Here is a 19,992-nt window from a genome sequence, read left to right as displayed (position 1 = left end):
CGGTTTTCCTGTATAGTAAGTTGTTGAAGGTCCGGCACGCCCTAGGGCACAGCGGTGTAGGAATACTAATAATATTTAGCGGTGTTTGCGACTAGTAGATTCACAGCAAGCTGCGCACTATCCAAAGCGATCGATCTATGCTCTACTTTAAGGCATCTTAGCTTCCAACAACATGGCGAATGGGAAGTGAACAATGTTAGTGTCCACCCCTTCGGTGGTTGTGGAATGAGCTCCATCCAAGTTCTCAAAAGACGTAGTGGGCCAAAAACACCGCCCAGAGAAAGACCATCAAATAAGCATAACCACCTGTTTTGGAAGCACCCGACTGAAACCAGGAGGGCCAATCATTCCCCGGCGTCCATCCTTTGCCAGTGCCCGAGTCGTTAGTAACTGGGACGGAAGTTGAAGTCGGTGCAGGGTGGCAACCTCCGAACGAGTATGACGCGGTTGGGGAAGAGGCCATGGTGAGAGGGGCTCGAGTCAAAGAGGGCATCCGGGAGGCTCGTGTAGAAGAATCGAGGCTCTCACCTGTGCTGCTGGAGCTCCCAGCGCTGGCCCCTAATCCACCGCTCCCTTCACCAGAAGAGGGCCAAGCTCCACAGCTTCCTGTAGCTGGCTTCGCGCCCTCATGAGAGTCAACATCAGGCCCAGGATCGGGAAACTTGAGGTCCGCTGAGTCGACCGTCCGGCATCCATTCCCAACATTGGCCGTGAACAGCCCAGGCCTGTCGTCAAACGCAACCCTATCACTCCCACCACCACTTCCTCCGTCAATGCCCACAACTGCGCAGTTCATGTACATCTCGCGATTCCCCAAGTTATTAAACCACGTCCATGCAAACACCCCCTGCTCCGTGGCCGGCGTATCCCCCGGCACCACAAACCCAAACGAACTCTCCCCCTGCCCAGGACATCCGCCCTCGTAGCTATGCACGACCCGAAAGGTCCTCCCGCCATCAACAGACAGCGCGGCCTGGCAGGAACCCCCACCATGGGCAGCGCCGCCCGAGATGGTGAAGTTGTACCTCCCGCCCGCCGTCCACGAGGCGACGGATTTGCCCTCCGGGGTGTTGAGCAGTGACAGATAGCCTTTGCAGGGAAAGTCGGAGCCGTCTGGCTTCAGGGGTGAGGTCATGCTGTAATCAACCTTGTTGGGGTTGGCATGTGGATTAGATTTGGATTTGAAAGGGGGAGGGTAGGTCATTTCCATGTGGCCTTTTGCGGGACCTGTGAAGGCCAGGAGGGTGAGGAGAAGGGTTTTGTATTTGGTCATGGTTGTTTTGTGAGCTGACGACAGGGTGTTTGGCGGTGGTGGTAGATGGAGAGGAAAAGAGGGCTGAAGTCCACGGTGGGTCATGGTGCTGTTGGACATTACATTGTGTTAAATATTCATGGCTTCGTGTGTAACGGATGTGCTGGACACAGTTGCCACTGCAGATGATTCATTGTGAACACGCAAGACGTGGTATATGCTGAACTTTGGAGTGGTGTAGAACTCTGCTCTTCAGAGCGGTGTCTCATCGGGACAAAGGATGATGAACCATTGGGGTGTGGTAACATTGGGTGGCCTTTTACGTTAGTCTTTTCATTGTCAGTCCTCAGAACTGACGAAGAGTTCAGATGAGACTGTCCTAGAATGTCTTTCATAGTAAATGCCTTTGATTCCCCATCAATCTAATGCGTTTGATCAATGAGCTGGGCTGGAGTTCTCTGGCAATAATACTCTTGAGACCGAGCCTCCGAGGTGGAGAAAGGGCGCTATCGCATTGGTACTTTGTAAGGGGAACGATAAGGAGGAAATAAAATAAAATCAGGCCATTTTTCGAATGAGCTATCCGGTTATGTAGTAAGAGAAAGGTTGCCTGGTATAAGTCGGAAGGAAGGATGAGTTGACAATGACGCGGTGAATGAAAACGCGGCCCACTGCTTGAGTATATAGTTATATAAATATATTATATGGTTTATCTTGAAGAGATGACAACGAAATGTTTCTTACAGTCGGAGAGATTTTGCCCTGGGTAAGCTCTGGTTGAATTGGGAAAACCACCAAAAAAAAAAAAAAAAGGGGGGGGCCAGGGGGGGGGGGGGGGGGGTTGACATAAAAAGGAAAAGACTGGGTTGGGCATGAGGGAAGGGCTACTTTTAACCCTAACCCTAATTTACATTTGGTTTGCTCGACAACCTCGGAGGCTGGAAATGACACAGCCCATAGATAGACATTGTGCACCGATTATGCCTGAACTCAAGAAGGAGGGTACGTGCCATGAGCTTTTGCAATAATTTGACCAGCTTTTGAGCCGGAGATAGCAACATGAAGGTTCTGTGAACTATGCTTAGTCTCATGTCACGTGGGCGTGAGATGTTGACCCGACGCCCGTGCTCCACACACCCCAGGACATCACCGGTGCTACCCGCCCCACACAATGGCCTTTCCTAGGTTCACTGGCACGACGTCCCGTCGTCTTCTGTCCCCTTATATTCATCTCGTAGTTATCTTACGTTAGACTTTGAGTTATCCAATGAGCTGACTGACTACTATGTCTTACTTTGACACGACGATGAGTGCCTCACCGGCTGCGGCGGCCGGGAGTGATCCGATTGCTGCGTCGGCCGCTCAAGCGCAGCTCAAGAAGGTTAAGAAGCAGAAAGTCCTGCTAATGGGCAAGAGCGGCTCGGGGAAATCCAGCATGCGCAGCATCATCTTCAGTAACTACCTGGCCCGAGACACACGCAGATTGTGAGATTCATCCTGACCTCTATTCAAGCCACTCGCACACACTGACTCTTCTCAGAGGCGCAACCATCGATATTGACTTGTCCCACGTCAAGTTTCTTGGCAATTTGACGCTGAATTTATGGGACTGCGGCGGCCAGGAAGCTTTTATGGAAAACTATCTCTCGCAGCAGCGCGCCCACGTCTTCAGCAACGTCGGCGTGCTCATCTACGTCTTCGACATTGAGAGCCGCGACGTCGAGCGCGACCTGGCCACCTATGTCAACATCATCAGCGCCCTGGTGCAATACTCGCGCGAGGCCAAGATCTTCGTCCTCATCCACAAGATGGACCTGATCCAGCCCATGACGCGCGAAGACGTCTTCGAGCACCGCGCGGTGCTTGTCCGGCGCAAGACCTCTGAAGCCGTCGCCATCGTGCACAAACAAACCCCTTCCGCCATCAACGCCACCTCCGCCACAAGTACACTCCCAGACTCGGCCCCAAACCTTCAACTCTTTGCGACCTCCATATGGGACCAATCCCTCTACAAAGCCTGGGCGAGCATCATCCACGACCTGGTGCCCAACCTCTCCGTGATCGAGACGCAGCTGGCCAGCCTGGGTCTCGCCATCGACGCCGACGAGATCCTCCTCTTTGAGCGAACCTCCTTCCTGGTCGTCTCCAAGTGGACCTCGCGCGAGGGCGAGCGCAATCCGTACGGCGACCGGTTCGAGCGCATGAGCAACATCCTCAAGAGCTGGAAGCACACGTGCTCCAAGTACACGGGCACGCCGCGCAACGCCGAGCAGTTTTCGGATTTCGAATACAAGATGGGCACCACGTTTAGCATGTTCGCGACGAAGTTCACGACCAACACGTATATCCTGGTCTGCATGCCGCCTGGGGAAGCGAGGTTTAACAGTGCAAAGTTGAATGTGGCCGCGGCGAGGCCGTGGTTCAAGTTTTTGGATGGTCCTGTGGTGCCAGCGCAGACGGCTGTTGCGGCTGTGGTAGGGACGCCGGAGAGTTGAAGCGGCCAACTAGTGGTTTGAGCGAGCCAAGGGTAAGCAGCGGACTGTGATACCACGGCGTCGGCGTTCATGGTTGTTTAAACGGTGGGATTTTCGCAAGCATCAGGAGTTGTGGGCAATCACAGCATAATGGCATGGTCATCTTTTGATGCACCGTTTATTTGTTGGCACGCTGTCCCATGCTCTGCTAGTGGCGGAGAGCGATGCATAACCTCAAACGAGCATGACGGTTGCAGGCTCGAGCCCATCTATCCTCCGTGTTGGCCAATCCTCCCAGCCTCCTAACACCAGCAGCCCCAGTCACATGACCAGCCTTCTGCAATCCCTCCCACTCTCTATTTCCACTTTACAACGGCAGTGCCACCCTTCTTAAACTCGGGCATCTCGCCCAGGACCAAACCCTTCTCTTCGTGCTCCTTGTTCGGGAAGGTGGTGGATAGGACCCACTGACGGCTGTTGAGGGAAGGCGAGGAACGCTCTATGAACTCGTAGACATCGCCAACCGTCTGGTTCGTGTTGAACCGCGCGGGCAGTCGAGTACCGTCGGGAAGCTGAATACGGAGCATCAGCGTCGGCTGCGACTCGTCCACACCCGTCGCCACGGCCTGGCTTGTGGTGGTGGTCGTCGCGATAGGACGCGGCGGCGGTGCCGTGGATGCGCCCGGAACAGGGCTTCCCAAGCGCCGGCCTTCGCCGCTGAAGGGGCGATACACCTTAGGCAGGGGCCGGTAGTTCTCGTTGTGTTGCTGGAGCTTGACGTCAACACGCTGGTCGAGCCGCACGTTCATGAGGTGGATCGGCGCCCGTCCTTCTCTAATCATTTGTAGATCGGCCCGGTTCTGCGGATCATCGAATCGCCGCAATTCCCCGTCGTCGATGCTAAAACCGTCGTTCCAGATGTGCAAGATTCGCTCCTGTACGGGGCCGTCGGTCGTGGTGGTCGGAATGGCGCTGCCGCGGGGGTCGGGGATCTCACGGCTCTCTACACCCTCGCCGCCAAGTGTGTGGCCGGTGCCCCGGAATCGGGATCTTGTTGAAGGACCGGCGGACTCTTCGTTAGGCTCCCGAGCATTCCTGGTGCCGCTTCATGTTAGCCCTCGACTGTCGAAGGAACGGGTGTTGTGCCAATCCTTACGACCGAGCCTTGGCGACGATGTCATTGATCAGCCTCCGCGGATCAGACGAGCGCTGAGCGGGATCTTGGACAGCTAGGCCACTCTTCTCTCCGCCTGCGAAGAGATCCCTAGGCCCGCGCCGCTCGTCATCGTCGTCTTCATAATCATCGTCGTCATCTGAGTCGTCGTGACCGCCGATGCCTAGATCGCTTAACGTGGCCATACCAGTGCGCTTTTGCGGTTTCTTGGCTCTCGACGAGGACGAAGCAGAGGCGGCTCCAGGTGCGGGACGCCCGTCCAACGTTCTGGGACCGGTGTACTCATCCCGGGGAGCTTGCTCGCCCTCTTCCATGTCGGCATAGTAGGAAGTTACGGCGGAGTCAATGTCCCAACTGCTGGCGCTGAGATACTGGTTGGCCTGCAATGGTCAGAAATAAGATTTCAGGACCCCAGAGCTAGAGTGCAGTTACCTTGTGCGGTGCTGCGCCCGTCAACTCACAGAAGTTGCTGATTAATGTGTCGTGGTCAGCCATCTTCGCGATCGCGCTGTTTATTTTGTTTGCCCCAGTTAATCGCGGTGCAGGACAGAGAAGTAATTGCGGGACAAGGAAGGAGATGTTACTGTTTTGTTCTGGAAAGTCCGGTGGTCGGTTGTATGGTTTGCCGGAATCAGGCAGCTGAACGACGTGTGAGTACCTATTGCCCCGCGTCATTCAAGCCAAGCCCACCAAAGAACGACTCCACTTACATAATCCGGCAGGCACTGCATCCCCATTTTCGACATGGCAGGCAAAAAAAATCTCCGACATCTTCTCTTTTGCAAAGGTGTTAGCCTGTGTCTTGCGATTTCCTTGCTCCTTTCGCGCTTTTGCTTTGGACAGTGAACGCTTGGCTTTGACTACTATACTTAGCTACTCGGTACACTCGGATCAATACGCCCCGACCGCCGACACCCGCTCCTGTTCCACTTGATTCCCGTCGCGTCTTGGCAATTTGCGACGTCAAGCAGTGAGCTCCGGGCGTCGGCTCACCCCGACAAACCTCCACGAAAACACTTCAAGCCTCTACGATGGCATCCGACGAGCCGCCAAACCCCATGGCTGAGTCCGGGGTCACGATCCGGTCAGACAGCGAGCAATATTCAAACCACGAAGAACTTGTAACCTCGCCGCCCTCCTCCTCGTCTCCAGCCGTCATTCTCTACCAACCACCCACCATCTGGTCCATTCTCCGCGGCGCCGCCATCAACTTGCTGCTACCGTTTGTTAATGGCATGATGCTTGGTTTCGGCGAGCTCTTTGCGCATGAGGCGGCGTTCAGGCTAGGGTGGAGCAACACGAGGGTACGTCATTCACAGCTAGTCCCGGTCTATTGCTGGACGGTCCTCGTGCGGCAATGCTAATCCCAGACATTCTAGGTATTTCCGGTCTCGAGGCGACAAGCACATTCTATCGGTCCTGGTATTGAGGCGGTGGAAAAGCCCCGGCGGAGGAATGAGCTGGATGACCTGACAAGCTTGGAGTGAATGCTTGGGCGTGGCACTTCACAACGGAGCGGGGAAGTCATGGGGTCCGTGTGGCTGCCGCTTGAACCCCCCTCCGCATCTGTTGGAAAGCCGAGAGTGGCGTCTTGGACGACGGGTTGCATCCGGCCGTCTCCAGACACGGCTGTTCTAGTATGCTGGACGACATTTACGGACATTCTCCCCGCCGCTGTACGGGTGAGGGAGTTGTACTTGTATATATCAGCGTGAACACCACAGATGTACGACGGGATTTGATCAATGTTCCAAAGCGGAGAGGCGTTGTCTACATTGTTGATTATATCGACTTTCCCGAGTTGTCGTCGTTGATCCTGCTTGCCATGTCGTCTGTGACAAGGATTACTTTCCGTACATCAGTCGCAACGGAGGTACCCTATCTGTGTACCGTACAATACCGTTCAAGATCTCCCTACCACAGCCCCACTTCGTACCTGGGGCCCAGCTTACTCGCCGAATGCTCCAGACCCACCCAAATCTTCGGGACGAGCCCTCGAAATACGACTTGAAATTTTGACCCGCGACGGCAGCTTTGCGGTTCGAGCATCTACCACCACAGCTACTGCCGTACAAGATGCTTCCCAGCAGAGGCGTCCTCCGATTCAGCCCGGCCTTGGGGTTCGCAAGGACAGTGAGTATTTCATTCCCCTTGCCTTTTCCAGCCCCGATCTTCTTCATCAAGAGACTGGCTTTCTCTCTGCTCTGATCGTCCCCTGTTAACGCCTGTATAGACATTGTCACAGCCGTCGACCCGACATGCTTCCCGACACTTCAGCACGGCATTGCGCGAGAACGGGGGCGCTCTGAATGGGTCATACACAACACGCAGGATAGGCAGGCCCGTGGCCGTGACCGCAGCCTCCCAGCAACTCGTTTTCTCGCTCCGGAAAGCTCGCAACGCCTCGACACAGTCGACTACCCCCCCGGTTCCCGATGCCTCGACCCTCGCCGACGTCACCGGAACTCCCGTTAAGCTGACCGGGAGCGATCTTCTGGACATTCCGGAGCAAATTGGGTTCCTAAAAACCCTCGGCCTTGAGTACGGCTGGGGCCCGTCCTCCGTCCTGCAGTCCCTGCTCGAGTCAATCTACATCTACACCGGCCTCCCATGGTGGGCATCCATCGCCATTCTCGCTGTCGGCGTCCGATTGGCTCTCTTCAAACCCGCCCTGGACGCTTCCGAGAACGCGCAGAAGTACCAAGAGCTGCTGAAGGACCCAAAATACACTGCTGCGACCGAGGAGGTGAAGCGCATGCTGGTCACTGGCAACCACCTTGCTGGCGCCGAGGCTCGGGCCAAGGTTAGCCTGATGAACAAGGCAGCTGGCTACTCGATGTGGAAGAGCGTTCTCCCCATGATACAGATTCCCATTACATTTTGCATGTTCCGCATTATTAGGGGCATGTCGTCTCTCCCGGTTCCCTCGTTCGAAACCGGCGGCCTACTGTGGTTTACCGACCTGACCGTTTCCGACCCGCTCTTCATATTGCCAATTGCCACAGGTCTTCTTGTTATGCTGGGTATCAGAGTAGGCTCCGCCCCCATTCTCGAAGCCCTGCGACGACCGATTTGATACATGACACCTGACCGTGTGAACCAGATACCGCTTCCCTATATGGCGCCCCAGCAGCAAAAGATCATGAAGATTATGAGCCTTGTCGTCATGCCGATTTCGACTGCCGTCTCGCTTTTCTTCCCCGCCGGCCTGACATGGTACTTCTTCGTCACATCTCTATTGCACACTGCCCAAACATGGTTTCTGCACCAGCCATGGTTCCGGCGCTTGGCCAGGCTGAAACCACTATCGATAGACCTTGGGCCGACCGGAGGGTCATGGCAGGCGCCGCGTGTCGTCGACATAAGCGCTCCTAGGGTTACGCCGATCCAACGTGCCGCCACACCCCGTTCCGAGTCGATCGTCGGCAGCATCAAGTCTACCCTCGCGGACGCCAAGGAGAAGTTGAATGAACGCTCAGACAAGGCTTCGTTGGAACGTACCCACAAGGCGGCCCGCGAATACGAGGAGAAGCGGGCACTAGAAGAGAAGGAAAGGATTCTTGCCCGTCTGGAGCGGAAGCGTCTGAAGGATGAGCAGTACTAATGGACGACGATCTGTGCGACTACATCAAGGCATCTGGGAGTCACCTGCGTCACCGCACGATACCAGGTCTGAGCAGACAGCCTCGAAGCCACACACTGCCATCTACATGTACATTACACCACCTCGTCATGTCTGCCCTCACCATCGATCGGCCGAAAAGTCTGCCGACAGCGAATCACCCGGGAGGCGGAATTCTAGACCAAGATCGCCTGAGCCTCAAATGCGCTGGCTATGTCAAGCGAACTTCGGCTTGGCGTATGATGGGAAGCGGATGGGGCCAACCTCTCAGCACTACCCACTTCCTCGGCGCTTTTTCTCTTCAAAACCAGCGACCTTGATGATCGGTTAGCAATCCCTCCTCCACGGATGGGACCCTAACGGTTGGGATCGGACAATACAAAGAGAGTGGCAGTGACGACCGCCGGGTTAGTTATTGGTATATAATCTTCGCTGTGTATTTCCCTGTACTTGTCGTATGAACGGATTATTTTCAACCTTCAAGTTATTCCTGGCTGCAGATGGTCGTTCAACTCGTGGCACCCACCCAGATATTGTCTCTTCTTTGTATTACACTCAATAGCAGGACGTGCTGCGCACCACTTGCTTGAGTGGTCTCTCTCACAGAGCCACCAAGGCACCTTGCTCTTAGTATATGGCTTCTGACAACTCCTCAAGAAGGCAACTCCGAGGACTAAGAAATATAAACGGCTATCCGGCAGTCTCTGTAACGCAGCGACTGGCGAGCAATAGACCAGGTGGGCAAAGACGACTTCGGGCTTCAACGTCGAGCATGCGGAAGAGGGGTGGGCAGGGCTCATCCACAAACTGGGGACAATTACCTACGGCATGCGGCTGATTCGAGAACCATACGTGCGGGACCTGGGTGTATCTATCACCCGCGACAGCTATGCGGCGTCTAAGTGGGATAAATCCAACAAGGCTGAACATGGCGAGCGTGGGGGTTGCACCCAGTACCGGGGTTCAACCCTTGCTCTGCTCAAGCTGCAACGATTGGTAAACGTGCGATTGTAAACGAGGTGGGATTCTCGACATCTTAACCCCTCAGTTATTCCCTTCTTGGACACAAAATCCATTATCATCACCCTGATACAGCACGGCGTATTCCCGCATTTCACTCGTCACCAGCGACGGAAGGTCCCAAGATCAACCTCGAGACTTGCCGGCTTTCATTATTATGGGCGACAAGCCGAAATCACCATCCAAGTCGCCGTCTCCTCCGGCCGCTGACAGCAGCGCCGAGCCAGTCTCAGATCCGCTCCGGCTGCAGGCGGCTGAGGAAGATGCCGAGGCAGGCTCATCGGATCTGGACTCCATCTTTGGGTGAGTGTTCACACCAATCTGATCAGTCACCGGAATCACACCGCCTACACACATCGCCTGCTAACATGGCAAATGTGATAGAGAGAGCAACTCGAGCTCAACCACATCCATCAACTCTACAATCTTGGAGTACCGTAGGCTGCATGGGCGGACCTACCAAAACTTCAAGGATGCAGAATACTGGTATGAAGCCCCTGGACCGCGGGAGCATTGATTCCTCAGCTTCTGCTAACCTCAGACGCATTGGGTTCAAGGGGCCCAAATGACGACCGGCAGAACGAGGGCCTGGATATGGCGTGAGTCCCTCTCTAACCGCGCATATCAGACTGAAGCTGACGCCAGGCCTGCCAATAAAGCCACCACATGATGTATGTCGCATTCAACAACAAGCTGCATCTCGCACCCCTCGAGAACCCGCAGAAGGTGCTGGATCTGGGGACTGGGACCGGTATCTGGGCAATGTAAGCCGACTCTCTCAACGTCCTCGAGGCGTGCGTGAAGCATCTCACTAAACAGTGAAACCCTACCGCCTTCTGAACAAACAGCGACTTCGCCGACCAACACCCTTCAGCTGAGGTGATCGGCACCGATCTCTCGCCCATCCAACCGGTCTGGGTGCCGCCCAACTGCAAATTCGAGCTTGACAACTGCGAGGACTATCCCTGGACGTACCCGGACGACACGTTCGACTACATCCACATCCGGGGATTGGTCGGCTGTGTCCGTGACTGGGAGCGGCTGTACGCCGAGTGCCTGCGCTGCCTCAAGCCGGGCGGCTGGCTCGAGCAGCAGGAGTTTGCCCTGCCCATCGCCGGCAACGACGCCCCGCTGCCTGATGACTGTGTATGGCACGACTGGGGCGCCGTCTTCCGCGAGGCGGGCCGCAAGATGGGGCGCTCGTTCGAGGTGACCGACCACTGGGAAGGCTGGCTGCGCGGCGCCGGATTCACGGGCACCCTGCACACCAGCTCGGTCCGGCTGCCCATCGGCGGGTGGGCGGCGGATTCCCGGTGGAAGGAGGTCGGCCTGTTCAACCGGCTGAGTCTCGAGCAAGGGCTCGAGGGCTTCGCCACGTATATTTGCACCCAGGTCCTCGGCTGGCGGCCCGACGAAGTCACGGTTCTGCTCGCGAAGGTGCGCCAGGCCATCAAGAACCCGTCGTATCACGCCTATTATCCCTTGTGAGTGATCTTGTGCCGCGAAGCAGATGGTTGTGGCCTTGGCATGTGTTCATGCTGACGAAGCTCGCAGAAAAACCGTATATACGCAGAAGCCACTCGCTTCTGAGTGATGGATACCTTGTCTACCTAATATTCGGGTTGTCTGAGTGGATTTGATTATGTGCAAGCCCTTGGACGAGGTTCACTTGTGTCGCAGTCACCACGTAGTACTGGGTCGCACGTCTACAACAATCGCAATCCCGCGTTCTAGATCTCTTTTGCCGGTCCTGCCGGAGCTAGCGTTGAAATTCATGGGAGAGGAAGTAAACGGATGGTCTTATGGCATTGTCGGCGCTTCAGCTATGACAACTTAAAGCGGGAAGTTGTAGATACATGGTATCAACCCTATAGCATCCTCATCTGTCAGCCCACTCAATGCCTTTGTATCGGAGACCCCACTTTGATCTGAAGAACTACCTACCATCGGCCGAGCTTAACCCAGTTTCGCAGACCGCAGTTTCTTCATAGGCTTGCCCCAGGCGACTCACGAGTACAAACCCAAACGTCTCATAAAGGTCTTCACACTTTCAAACCCCCTCCCTCCCCCAGGTCGTCCACAGCCATAACAGCCATCACCTCCTTCACCTTCCTCTCCTTTCCCCGTGCATCAGGAAGATGCAAAACCGGGTGCCTCGCCGGGTTTCTAAGCGCAGAGACCAGCTTCTCAAGTAGCAACGACCCCACGCCCTTGCTCCTGTGGTCGGGATGGCAGAAGAGCGAGATTTCGACCGTGTGCCGGTAGGCACTTTCGACGCCGCCACGAAAGTCGTGAGCGTTCGCGTAGCCGAGCACGGTGGCCGGCAAGGACCGATCCGACGAGTCGTCGTCGTCATCGACAGCCACGAGGTAGGGCAGGCCATCAGAGACGATGTGCTGATAGGTTGAGTGGTGCTGTTCTGCTCAGCGTGGCTTGGCGGTGAATGAGTTTACCTGCAGTGGTTGTCCAGTCATCAGTGCTCGGTCAGTCAATGTGTTTCATAAGCTTTGCTTGGGAGGCATTGGGGCTCATGGCAATTACGGTGTTTAGCACATAGTAAGTGTGAATAGCCGCGATGGCGTCGAGATCTCCGGGCAATGCCGGTCGAACGGGGACCATGATGGAGTAGTTGTGAAGTGCTGACCTGTAATCCGTGCTCGTGGAGGATGCAGATGCTTACTCCCGTACGCCCTACAAGCACTTGTCTAGCTGCGGGGTTTTATCACGGGTTTCGTAATTGAGGTGCCAAACCTGCTGGTTTCGCCGACGCCTTCACATAAAAAGTCGTCAGGATTCCAACCGGGAATCAAGTCCCAAAGGGAGTTCCTCCTCCAGTAAGTTAGATCGAACTTGAAGAGAGACTCCACAATCTCCGACAGCTTATTGTGGTAGTGAGAATTAGACCGAAAGACTCACGATATGATATGCTAACCTGTTGACTAGGTGGAGGTCACTGTCCTGGCCCTCGCCGGCCCCAAGAGGTGACAGAATCTGTTCGGCATCACAAAACCGAGTGGCCTCCAAATGCGCCATCTCAAGGGGCCAAGAACGGACAAAGAGCATCCAGACCGCATACCCGGACATGATTTATATCATGTAAGGAAAATGTTCAGACGTTCCCAGTTGTCTCCTCAACAATGCCCTGTAACACCCATGCTCCAGGAACGTAGTACGTTGGGACGGGCGGCTGGGATGCGGGAGGCGGAGCAGGAGCGCCAACACCCTGATCTCTATTACCCTTCCCGAGCCCATCGCCGGAACCACCACCGCTGGCCTTACCTTCGAAAGCCGGCATCGCAACACGCTTCCTCCCAAACCCAAACTCCGACGGACCCTGCACCGTAGCACCCCGACCGCTGCCCCCAACCCAAGCAGCCTTGCTTTCAGAGGCAACAGGTTGCTTTCATTTCACCTCATTACTTTTCTGCACAGACCACCCAGGCGAGCTCCCTGCGCTGGAACAAGGCGAAGCGCCAGCAAAATACGAATCCGAGTCCGGAAGGACTCGGAACCGGCTCCTCCTCAAGCTTGCTCACTTCCCCCGCCCAGCTACTCAACTCGGCGGCATTGCTGGCATCTGACGCACTGTCGCCGGTCAGGCCAGCCGATGTGTGGCGTTGTAGTTCCGGCGAGGGCGGAGGGGGCAGCTGAATGATATCCCTCGTTGTGCGGATCCCGTTTCCAATGTCGGGAGCGGGTAGTGGAGGTGGTTCGGCTCGTTGTTCCGCTGAGCAGCACCTTGGAAGAAGATGACGCAGCGGACGAACCAGGCGTGGAGGGTGTGGAAGCCTTGGAGCGTTGGGCGGTAGGCGATGGGGAGCCGGGGAGTGTTCCGTCCGTGCTCCTGTCGCTGCTGACGGCGCTGCTGCCCGCGGTGCTTAGCGCGGCCGTCTTTTCGCCAAATTGTGGAACTCCCTGTCTCTGTGGACGTCTCTTCTTCGAAAGACGGAGGAGATATCCAAGGAAGGGTGAAAGGGCGAGAGGCGAGTTGGATGACGGCGATGATGAGACACCTGAAAACGGAGATGGTAGCGCAGGCAAATATGTCGACGTTGAGGTGTGATGTGTTGTTGCCACCGCCGCCGCCATAGATGGCTACCGCGACAGCGGCGCGAGCGCCGGACTAGAGTGCGGCTGTTATGCGGATTATGAGGGTTGACCAGGAGTGGAGCAGGTGGCGCAATGATGGGAGGGGCGGACTGAGGTAGAGGCTCTCTCCTTTGCGAGACGCAAGGAGGTGCAGTGAGATGTAGCAGAGCGAAGACGTGGACTGGAGATGCGAATGCGGGTGTCAGCTAACGACTGCCTCGGTCCGCAGCCCTCGTCGAGACCTGCAGGCGGCTGAGGAAGATGCCGAGGCAGGCTCATCGGATCTGGAACTCCATCTTTGGGCGAGTGTTCACTCCAATCTGATCAGTCACCGGAGTCACACCGCCTACACTCATCGCCAGCTAACCACCATGTCTAGGCTTTCCCAACTCGTCGCCTATTACTGAAAGCCACTGCAGAGGGCGACACTCCGACTATGGACGCCACAGCAATAGATATCAGGGCTGCGAGAACCAACTGTGGCAGCCACTGCGTGATGTGCTGCCCTCTGGAGCTCTGACTTTCCGGCTGATTATCGGTGTATGAAACCGAAAACGGTGTATGAACCGAAGAGGGCATATCTACCGGATGTAGGTGCGAAAGACGTTTAGCCGGCGGTAGCAAAACGAAAGGGCGTGGAGGAAGCCTTGGAAAGAGCAAACGACCAAATAAGAGGCCCTGGCTAGCTCAGACGCGTCAATAACTTCGCCATGATGCTCTGAGATGAGGACATGGTGGGATGGCCATCCACATCCAGCCCAGATAATTTCGCAAGGTGGACATGGCAGATGATGGAAGAATGGCCCGCCAACTGTGATGGATGACATTCTTCGACACGGCGGCGGGGACTGGGGACATTTAAGGCCAGGAGGTCCAAGACTCGAGCGGCAGCAAGTCTCAAACTGAGACACGGTTGGAATGTGTGACGGAGTTCGACAGCCACCCAGAGATATCCCAAGAAACGCGACTGGCATTCCAAAACAACAACGCTAGTATGAAACAGTTCCTGAGTCAAGGTATAGAAAACAGGCAGAATCCAAGGTGGATAAACACAGGAGACAGAATCACCCAATCTTGCAGCACGAAACAGGAACGGCGAACAGGAAAGTCGTAACTCGTACCCAGTTGCATCCCCAATCAGTACCCACAAATGCCTAATAATCCTCACCCACTCTGGCGCGCTTGTCGCCAGCCCATCCCTCGCGCTCAAAATAACGGAAAACGAGAAAGTAGTCGTCAAACTCGTGGACAATACGATCCATGCGACGATAACCCTTGACACCGTCCATGCGCTTGTGGGCGCCTGCTCCGCGAGCAGTTTGAAGGTCAGCATCGCCATCAGCTTGCTTGTTCTTGGCCTCGAAAAAGGTCACAGTAAACCGGCCGGGTTTAAAGATGTTGACAACATGCTCGATGATGTCTGAGGTCTGACGCCCATTCTGGCCGCTCGGAACGTTGGTCTCGAACGAGGCATACGAGCAGATGGGCTCCGGCGTGACATGGACGGTCCAGTAATGCGCAGGCTTGGTCTTTTCGTCTGCGCCAGAGGCCGGGGCGGGAACGACGCCGTTGGCAGAGTAGCCGCACGGCGAGAAAAGATAGGCGTCGATGCGCGCATCCGGGTAGGCCGAGGTAGGGTACACTTGGGCGAGGCCGCAGGTCTCGGAAACAACCGTGCCAAGCGCATGCCCTTCGGTAGTCAATGCTTCGGTACTGGTCATCTCAGCATCGGTACCCTGATTGCCCGAGAGATCAGACTCTCCGCAATTGGCGAAGACATCAACAGTCGAATCGATGTCTCCCAGGCTGTCTTGGGCGGCACGACGAGCTTCCTGAGCCTGGGCAGGCACCCGTTCACTGGCGACCGCACTCGCCTGTTCCAGGTAGAACTGCTTTGCAAGCTCGGGGTCAAGATCCATCATCAGAACCTCAAGGGTTTCATCCGCGGTGTCATCGACAGCTCCGCCGAAAGGCGACACTATGCCAGTCGGGATCTTGGAGTTGCGGACGGGACTGCCATGGTTGCTGGAACGAGGGGTCAGAGGTGGCGTCAGAGTCGTGCCAGAAGGCGACGTCATGTAGAGGTACCAATGATCGGCATTCATCCGTCCGACCATGTACGCACTGCCGTTCTCGAACGTATCGTCTAGGAACTTGACTTCCTCCTTCCAGCTCGAATGGGGACCGCGCTGTCGGTCGGGGAAGAGAAAGTTCTTGCGACTGTAGAAGACGCGGTGCGGGGTGGCGGCGACATGAATGTCGTCAAGCGAGGCGGCGTTGTGGAAGGGAAAACCGGCATCCACAGCAGCGATGCGCAGGAGGCGGCGCAGTCCCAGCAGCAGGGTCGTCGTTCCGCACGTCTTGAGGATGAGTTTGTGCGGGAAGACGAACATGCTGGACTCGGAAAGGAGATAAGCGTCGACATGGTCAGACTTGACAATGGACAGGACCTTGCAGTTGACGAGATCTAGCATCCCTTCCCAAGTGGAAGGGCTAACCGCCTTCAGACCGTTCTCTCTGGCGCTGGGTGGCAGAGCATTCGGGCTCGGCGAGAACCAAACCTCGAGGAGCTTTTCGGGGCCCTCGAAGGCATTGCTCGAGTCTAGGTCGGCGGCAACATCATGGTTGATGGTCAGGTGCAGACTTCCCGGGCCCGGCGGAAGGGTGTAGTTGGCGGGGATATCGAGATTAGCCATGGTCAACCGGTGAGGGGTATTCGAGGTGCCGCCTGTGGTGGAAGCGTCCGCGGGACACTAGCTGCCGCTCAAACGAACCTTGCGGTGTCCGTTTGAGAGAGTAGGCCCACAGGAAGTGGTGTCGTTCGATATGCTGGCTAAGCCAGCTGCAGTGTGCTGGTGGGAGAGTCGAACGTCACAAGGGGACGTTAGGGAGGCCGGCCACGGACGGGATAGTGATAGAGCCTTGTGAACGGTATGTTGGGCTGGTTCTTGGAGTGAGCCGTGGTTAAAAGTTGCGCCGATACCTCAGCCGTGTATCGGCAGTGGCAAGCTCGGACAGGCGACTGGGATTGGATGATCGAGCAAGCGCGAGATCTGGTGAGGGTTAACGGTCAAGAATCGTGCTATCGAGGCCTGGAAGCCATGTGGTTAGCGGGCATCTCGACTGTGTAAAGCGCAGCGGATTGTGGAGTGGTACTTTGCGGGCTTGGAGAGGAAGCGCAGGAGATCAATTGAGGTCATTGACCGGGGAGACAAGCGAAAGGGTATATAATCCGGTGCAAGTGAAAGCTGCGCAGGCTGAGACGTCGTCGTTATAGCCTTCTCAGCATGGCGGAGGCGGGGTGTCCTGTAGAGCGGCGGGTTATGACCAGTTGGGAACAGCGAAGTTGTTGAGGGACAATATCCTCAGTGGGGCACCACGGCAAATGAACCGTCTGGGTTTTCGCTCGTAAATGGTGTATTCGCAGCAACTCCGACTGTCAATAGAATGCGTGTTTTTCGCAGCCCAGAACGACAATTGAAAGCAGAGCTACTGAACTCGGCGGCAGAATTTAAATCTCTCGATAGCTAAGCTCGGAGGTTAGCGGGGCACCAAAATTCAGGGCAGCGCCAAGAATTGGGCGGGTCTTTCCATTTCCGTCCCACACACTTTCGCTGAGGGCATTCTGTCACCCTCCTTCGTAGTGCGACTGTGATCAATGGAGATACGGATACCAGGTACGGATCCGTACCTTTACTATGCCCAGCGGAAACAGGCGGTTACAACCTGCGAACTGTGTCAAATTTCTTGCTTGCTTGAAACATGTAACCACCCATCACGTTCAAGCACATTGATTACCAACCGAATACCGTGCGGGCGCAGATACTTGAACATTTGCATGTTGTAGAAGCACGTGAGTGAGGTCGGTCGATGCAGCTCTTTTCCGCCCCGCAATTGAGTTGCCCGCCGCCAGAGCGGCGATTGGGTTCCAACAAGCTCACGGCCGGGATTGCCCGAGCCTTGGTCAAGGTCAAAAAGGATACCGGCTTCTGTGCCCTGCAGAAGACGCCCGATTTCTGGACGATCAAGATACCTAACACTTTGAACTAATTAGAGGTAGGTTTTGCCAGTACAGAATATTCCACCCACTATCGTGTCACTGCTTTGGCTAGCTTCCTATCGGGCAACTGGGCCTTACAGACGGCCGCGATGCAGATACGCGACGGAAACTCCGGACCGACGCCCGCAGCCGATATCCAACATTTCACTGCTTCGTCTCTCCGTTCTCGTGGGCCACTTTCTGACGAGCGGTTTCGAAGCGGCGTTTAGCGAATACAGTTACTCACAGTACCTCCCGATTCGACTGTCAGTGATTTTGGCGACGGCAGGGCAACTGGTAGGTCAAGGATAGGGCACGCATCGCAAAGTTGGATGCTGAACGCACATGCCATCCCTTGGGCTTGATTTGTCTGATTGTGATGACTATCCGACAGCAACCAGATCCGTGTTTCGTTCCTCTGCCACCGGAATCGCCCTGACCCGAATGGCGGTCAAGCAAGAGGGTAACCCTATTGCGAGGCGTGGCGGGCAATGCCCAGTATATGGGCATGGTCATCTTCGTTCAGACGCAGCATTATGGTGCAAGCGAGCTTCACATTCGGAACCTGGGACTTCCCGGCGACCAGACTCAGTCAGCCCCTGACTGGGTGGCACAATCTCGAATAGTCGTCATCAAGATTCTGCGGCCAGAGGTTGACAGGGCAGTCTAGACTCGACAGTTGCCAAAGCCGGACCCCTAGAACCGTGCCTTGGTATGAGCCATGATGTGCAGTGCTCTGTCCTGTTAGGTTAATGTGCGGCAGCGGCGACATCGGCCACGACGTCTGCTGTGATAGCGCCGAAGATCGGGGCAAGAGAGCAACTCTTGTATTTATGCACCAAGAGAGCGGAATTCCGGGTGTCTTGATCCCCGCCGATGACCTCCGGCGGCGAGGATATATCCTGTCCATTGACTGATGTGCCCTCGGGATACCTTGGTTGCTTCCCAGTTTCGATCAATACCAAGAACTGGGGGTCGATGGGAATTCGCCCAAGAAACCGAACGTTGAAGTCCTTGGCCATGATCTCTCCTCCGCCGCTCATGAAGATATTGGTGCATTCGCTGCAGTTCGGGCACACGAAGCCGCTCATGTTTTCGACAACGCCGAGGACACGGATGCCCGTTTTTGTACAGAAGTTGAGTTCTTTCCTGACGTCGGCAGTAGCCACGGCCTGTGGCGTTGTCACGACGACCGCACCGGCAAGCTGATCGCTTCGCGCCTTCTGCAACAGCGTCTCGGCCAACGAGATGTGCTCATCGCTTGTCCCCGGCGGTGTGTCAATCAAGAGGTAATCCAGTTCGTCCCAGAACACGTCCGACAGGAACTGCCGTACCATGGCTGTTTTCTTCGGCCCGCGCCATACCACCGCATCGCCCCGGCGTGGCAGGAGAAACCCGAGACTCATGACTCGTAGCGACCCAATACCCGAGGATTGGTCGGCTGAATGGACGGTAATGGGCAGCCATCCGCCAGGCGCCTGTGTCACTTTTGCATCTTCAATCCCGAACATGCGGGGGATGGACGGGCCCGTGAGATCGACATCGAGGACGCCGACTGAGTGGCCTGCGAGAGAAAGAGATAACGCGAGTTGGGTTGTAACAGATGATTTGCCGACACCCCCTTTTCCTGAAAGCACCTGGTCAAATCGAGGGTTAGAGTTGTTGCCTTCATATCGGAGCGGGGTCGGGACACCGAGAGCTTCTTACCAGAACGATGTGTTTGACTTTGGAGAGCGACATGGTGAAGCTGAATCTATGAATAAATCGGTGTTCAAGAATCCCCGAAGTCGTCCCCCAAGGTGGTTGAACCTGCGGAGAACATCGTGGGTGATGACATTTTGCTGGAGTCAAGTTCAACCTCCTAAATTGGCCACTTGCTTTATCAGCAGCGGGGGTGGGGCGCTGCCGTGCCACGCCAAGCGCGCCGTCAACCGGCCGCCAAGCCATGCATAATGCCTGCCATTGACAATGTTTCCTCCTTCTTGAGACTTTCGAATTGAAGTTGACCACACGCGCCTCGACACGCAAGGAACTTCTAGGCCAACGTCTGGCGTGGTGGTACGGCAAATCATACGGCGACCGATTCGTAACCGCTGATGTTGTTTCTCTCCAACCGCTGAAGCTTCCACCACCTTGGCGCGGTCGCATTCGACCCCGAGAGTCAACTCGAACCTACTCCCTAAGCGAACGTCATCCAACAGATTCATGGCTTGTTCCAACCGTTCTTGACGCCAGGTTACTTGTTCCGGTCTCAACGCAACACCGATTGGCTGTCAACTTACCCCTTTCCCGCTGATTCGATTCTACCGACTGTTGCTCCCT

General features: G+C 55.8%; 9 protein-coding genes across 9 annotated transcripts; 3 read left to right on the top strand and 6 right to left on the bottom strand.

The window, feature by feature from the left end:
• Nucleotides 1-244: 244 nt before the first annotated feature.
• N657DRAFT_637812 (lytic polysaccharide monooxygenase) lies at nucleotides 245-1,273 on the bottom strand (the record flags this gene model as incomplete). The annotated part of the gene is made up of 2 exons (XM_062791536.1): nucleotides 245-390; nucleotides 529-1,273. 2 exons carry the CDS (start codon nucleotides 1,271-1,273, stop codon nucleotides 245-247), a joined length of 891 nt encoding a protein of 296 aa, XP_062642556.1.
• Nucleotides 1,274-1,391: 118 nt separating this feature from the next.
• N657DRAFT_659435 (uncharacterized protein) lies at nucleotides 1,392-3,747 on the top strand (the record flags this gene model as incomplete). Its single annotated transcript, XM_062794986.1, has 3 exons — nucleotides 1,392-1,447; nucleotides 2,591-2,737; nucleotides 2,793-3,747. 3 exons carry the CDS (start codon nucleotides 1,392-1,394, stop codon nucleotides 3,745-3,747), a joined length of 1,158 nt encoding a protein of 385 aa, XP_062642555.1.
• A 335-nt stretch (nucleotides 3,748-4,082) lies between these two features.
• Nucleotides 4,083-5,395, bottom strand: N657DRAFT_637810 (SEP-domain-containing protein; the record flags this gene model as incomplete). Its single annotated transcript, XM_062791535.1, has 3 exons — nucleotides 4,083-4,821; nucleotides 4,883-5,280; nucleotides 5,333-5,395. The coding sequence occupies 3 exons, from the start codon at nucleotides 5,393-5,395 to the stop codon at nucleotides 4,083-4,085; spliced, it is 1,200 nt and encodes a 399-aa protein (XP_062642554.1).
• A 536-nt stretch (nucleotides 5,396-5,931) lies between these two features.
• N657DRAFT_659432 (TOM13-domain-containing protein) lies at nucleotides 5,932-8,504 on the top strand (the record flags this gene model as incomplete). The annotated part of the gene is made up of 5 exons (XM_062794985.1): nucleotides 5,932-6,208; nucleotides 6,809-6,832; nucleotides 6,962-7,037; nucleotides 7,178-7,931; nucleotides 8,004-8,504. 5 exons carry the CDS (start codon nucleotides 5,932-5,934, stop codon nucleotides 8,502-8,504), a joined length of 1,632 nt encoding a protein of 543 aa, XP_062642553.1.
• Nucleotides 8,505-9,523: 1,019 nt separating this feature from the next.
• N657DRAFT_675348 (S-adenosyl-L-methionine-dependent methyltransferase) lies at nucleotides 9,524-11,468 on the top strand. The gene is made up of 6 exons (XM_062795812.1): nucleotides 9,524-9,845; nucleotides 9,927-10,028; nucleotides 10,100-10,141; nucleotides 10,202-10,306; nucleotides 10,391-11,026; nucleotides 11,097-11,468. Exons 1-6 carry the CDS (start codon nucleotides 9,700-9,702, stop codon nucleotides 11,134-11,136), a joined length of 1,071 nt encoding a protein of 356 aa, XP_062642552.1. The 5' UTR covers nucleotides 9,524-9,699; the 3' UTR covers nucleotides 11,137-11,468.
• A 116-nt stretch (nucleotides 11,469-11,584) lies between these two features.
• Nucleotides 11,585-12,161, bottom strand: N657DRAFT_684989 (uncharacterized protein; the record flags this gene model as incomplete). The annotated part of the gene is made up of 2 exons (XM_062796738.1): nucleotides 11,585-11,956; nucleotides 12,084-12,161. 2 exons carry the CDS (start codon nucleotides 12,159-12,161, stop codon nucleotides 11,585-11,587), a joined length of 450 nt encoding a protein of 149 aa, XP_062642551.1.
• Nucleotides 12,162-13,137: 976 nt separating this feature from the next.
• On the bottom strand, nucleotides 13,138-16,327 carry N657DRAFT_684988 (uncharacterized protein; the record flags this gene model as incomplete). Its single annotated transcript, XM_062796737.1, has 2 exons — nucleotides 13,138-13,665; nucleotides 14,804-16,327. The coding sequence occupies 2 exons, from the start codon at nucleotides 16,325-16,327 to the stop codon at nucleotides 13,138-13,140; spliced, it is 2,052 nt and encodes a 683-aa protein (XP_062642550.1).
• Nucleotides 16,328-16,629: 302 nt separating this feature from the next.
• N657DRAFT_328274 (uncharacterized protein) lies at nucleotides 16,630-17,821 on the bottom strand. The gene is made up of 5 exons (XM_062786845.1): nucleotides 17,721-17,821; nucleotides 17,434-17,670; nucleotides 17,323-17,357; nucleotides 16,788-17,158; nucleotides 16,630-16,723 (listed from the first exon to the last, which is right to left on the bottom strand). Coding segments are annotated over exons 1-4 (435 nt in total). The 5' UTR covers nucleotides 17,722-17,821; the 3' UTR covers nucleotides 16,630-16,723; nucleotides 16,788-16,996.
• Nucleotides 17,822-18,419: 598 nt separating this feature from the next.
• On the bottom strand, nucleotides 18,420-19,410 carry N657DRAFT_684987 (cytosolic Fe-S cluster assembly factor CFD1; the record flags this gene model as incomplete). Its single annotated transcript, XM_062796736.1, has 2 exons — nucleotides 18,420-19,307; nucleotides 19,378-19,410. The coding sequence occupies 2 exons, from the start codon at nucleotides 19,408-19,410 to the stop codon at nucleotides 18,420-18,422; spliced, it is 921 nt and encodes a 306-aa protein (XP_062642548.1).
• Between the last annotated feature and the right edge of the window lie 582 nt (nucleotides 19,411-19,992).

This window comes from Parathielavia appendiculata (genome assembly GCF_033297405.1).
Source record: "Parathielavia appendiculata strain CBS 731.68 unplaced genomic scaffold N657scaffold_38, whole genome shotgun sequence".
Taxonomy (NCBI): Eukaryota; Fungi; Ascomycota; class Sordariomycetes; order Sordariales; family Chaetomiaceae; genus Parathielavia; species Parathielavia appendiculata.
The sequence above is the reverse complement of the archived record's forward strand: the minus strand, read 5'-3'. Positions and strand labels throughout refer to the sequence as shown.

Bases quoted from the DNA above. Each gene is read 5' to 3' on its own strand.
- N657DRAFT_328274 (XM_062786845.1), bottom strand. The intron at 17,358-17,433 runs GTTGGTAATCAA...CACAGTTCGCAG, and splicing joins CTGCGCCCGCACGGTATTCG to GTTGTAACCGCCTGTTTCCG. The intron at 17,159-17,322 runs GTACGGATCCGT...CTCCGAGCTTAG, and splicing joins TTCCGCTGGGCATAGTAAAG to CTATCGAGAGATTTAAATTC.
- N657DRAFT_675348 (XM_062795812.1), top strand. From the start codon at position 9,700: ATGGGCGACAAGCCGAAATCACCATCCAAGTCGCCGTCTCCTCCGGCC. The intron at 9,846-9,926 runs GTGAGTGTTCAC...CAAATGTGATAG, and splicing joins GATCTGGACTCCATCTTTGG to AGAGAGCAACTCGAGCTCAA. The intron at 11,027-11,096 runs GTGAGTGATCTT...CGAAGCTCGCAG, and splicing joins TATCACGCCTATTATCCCTT to AAAAACCGTATATACGCAGA.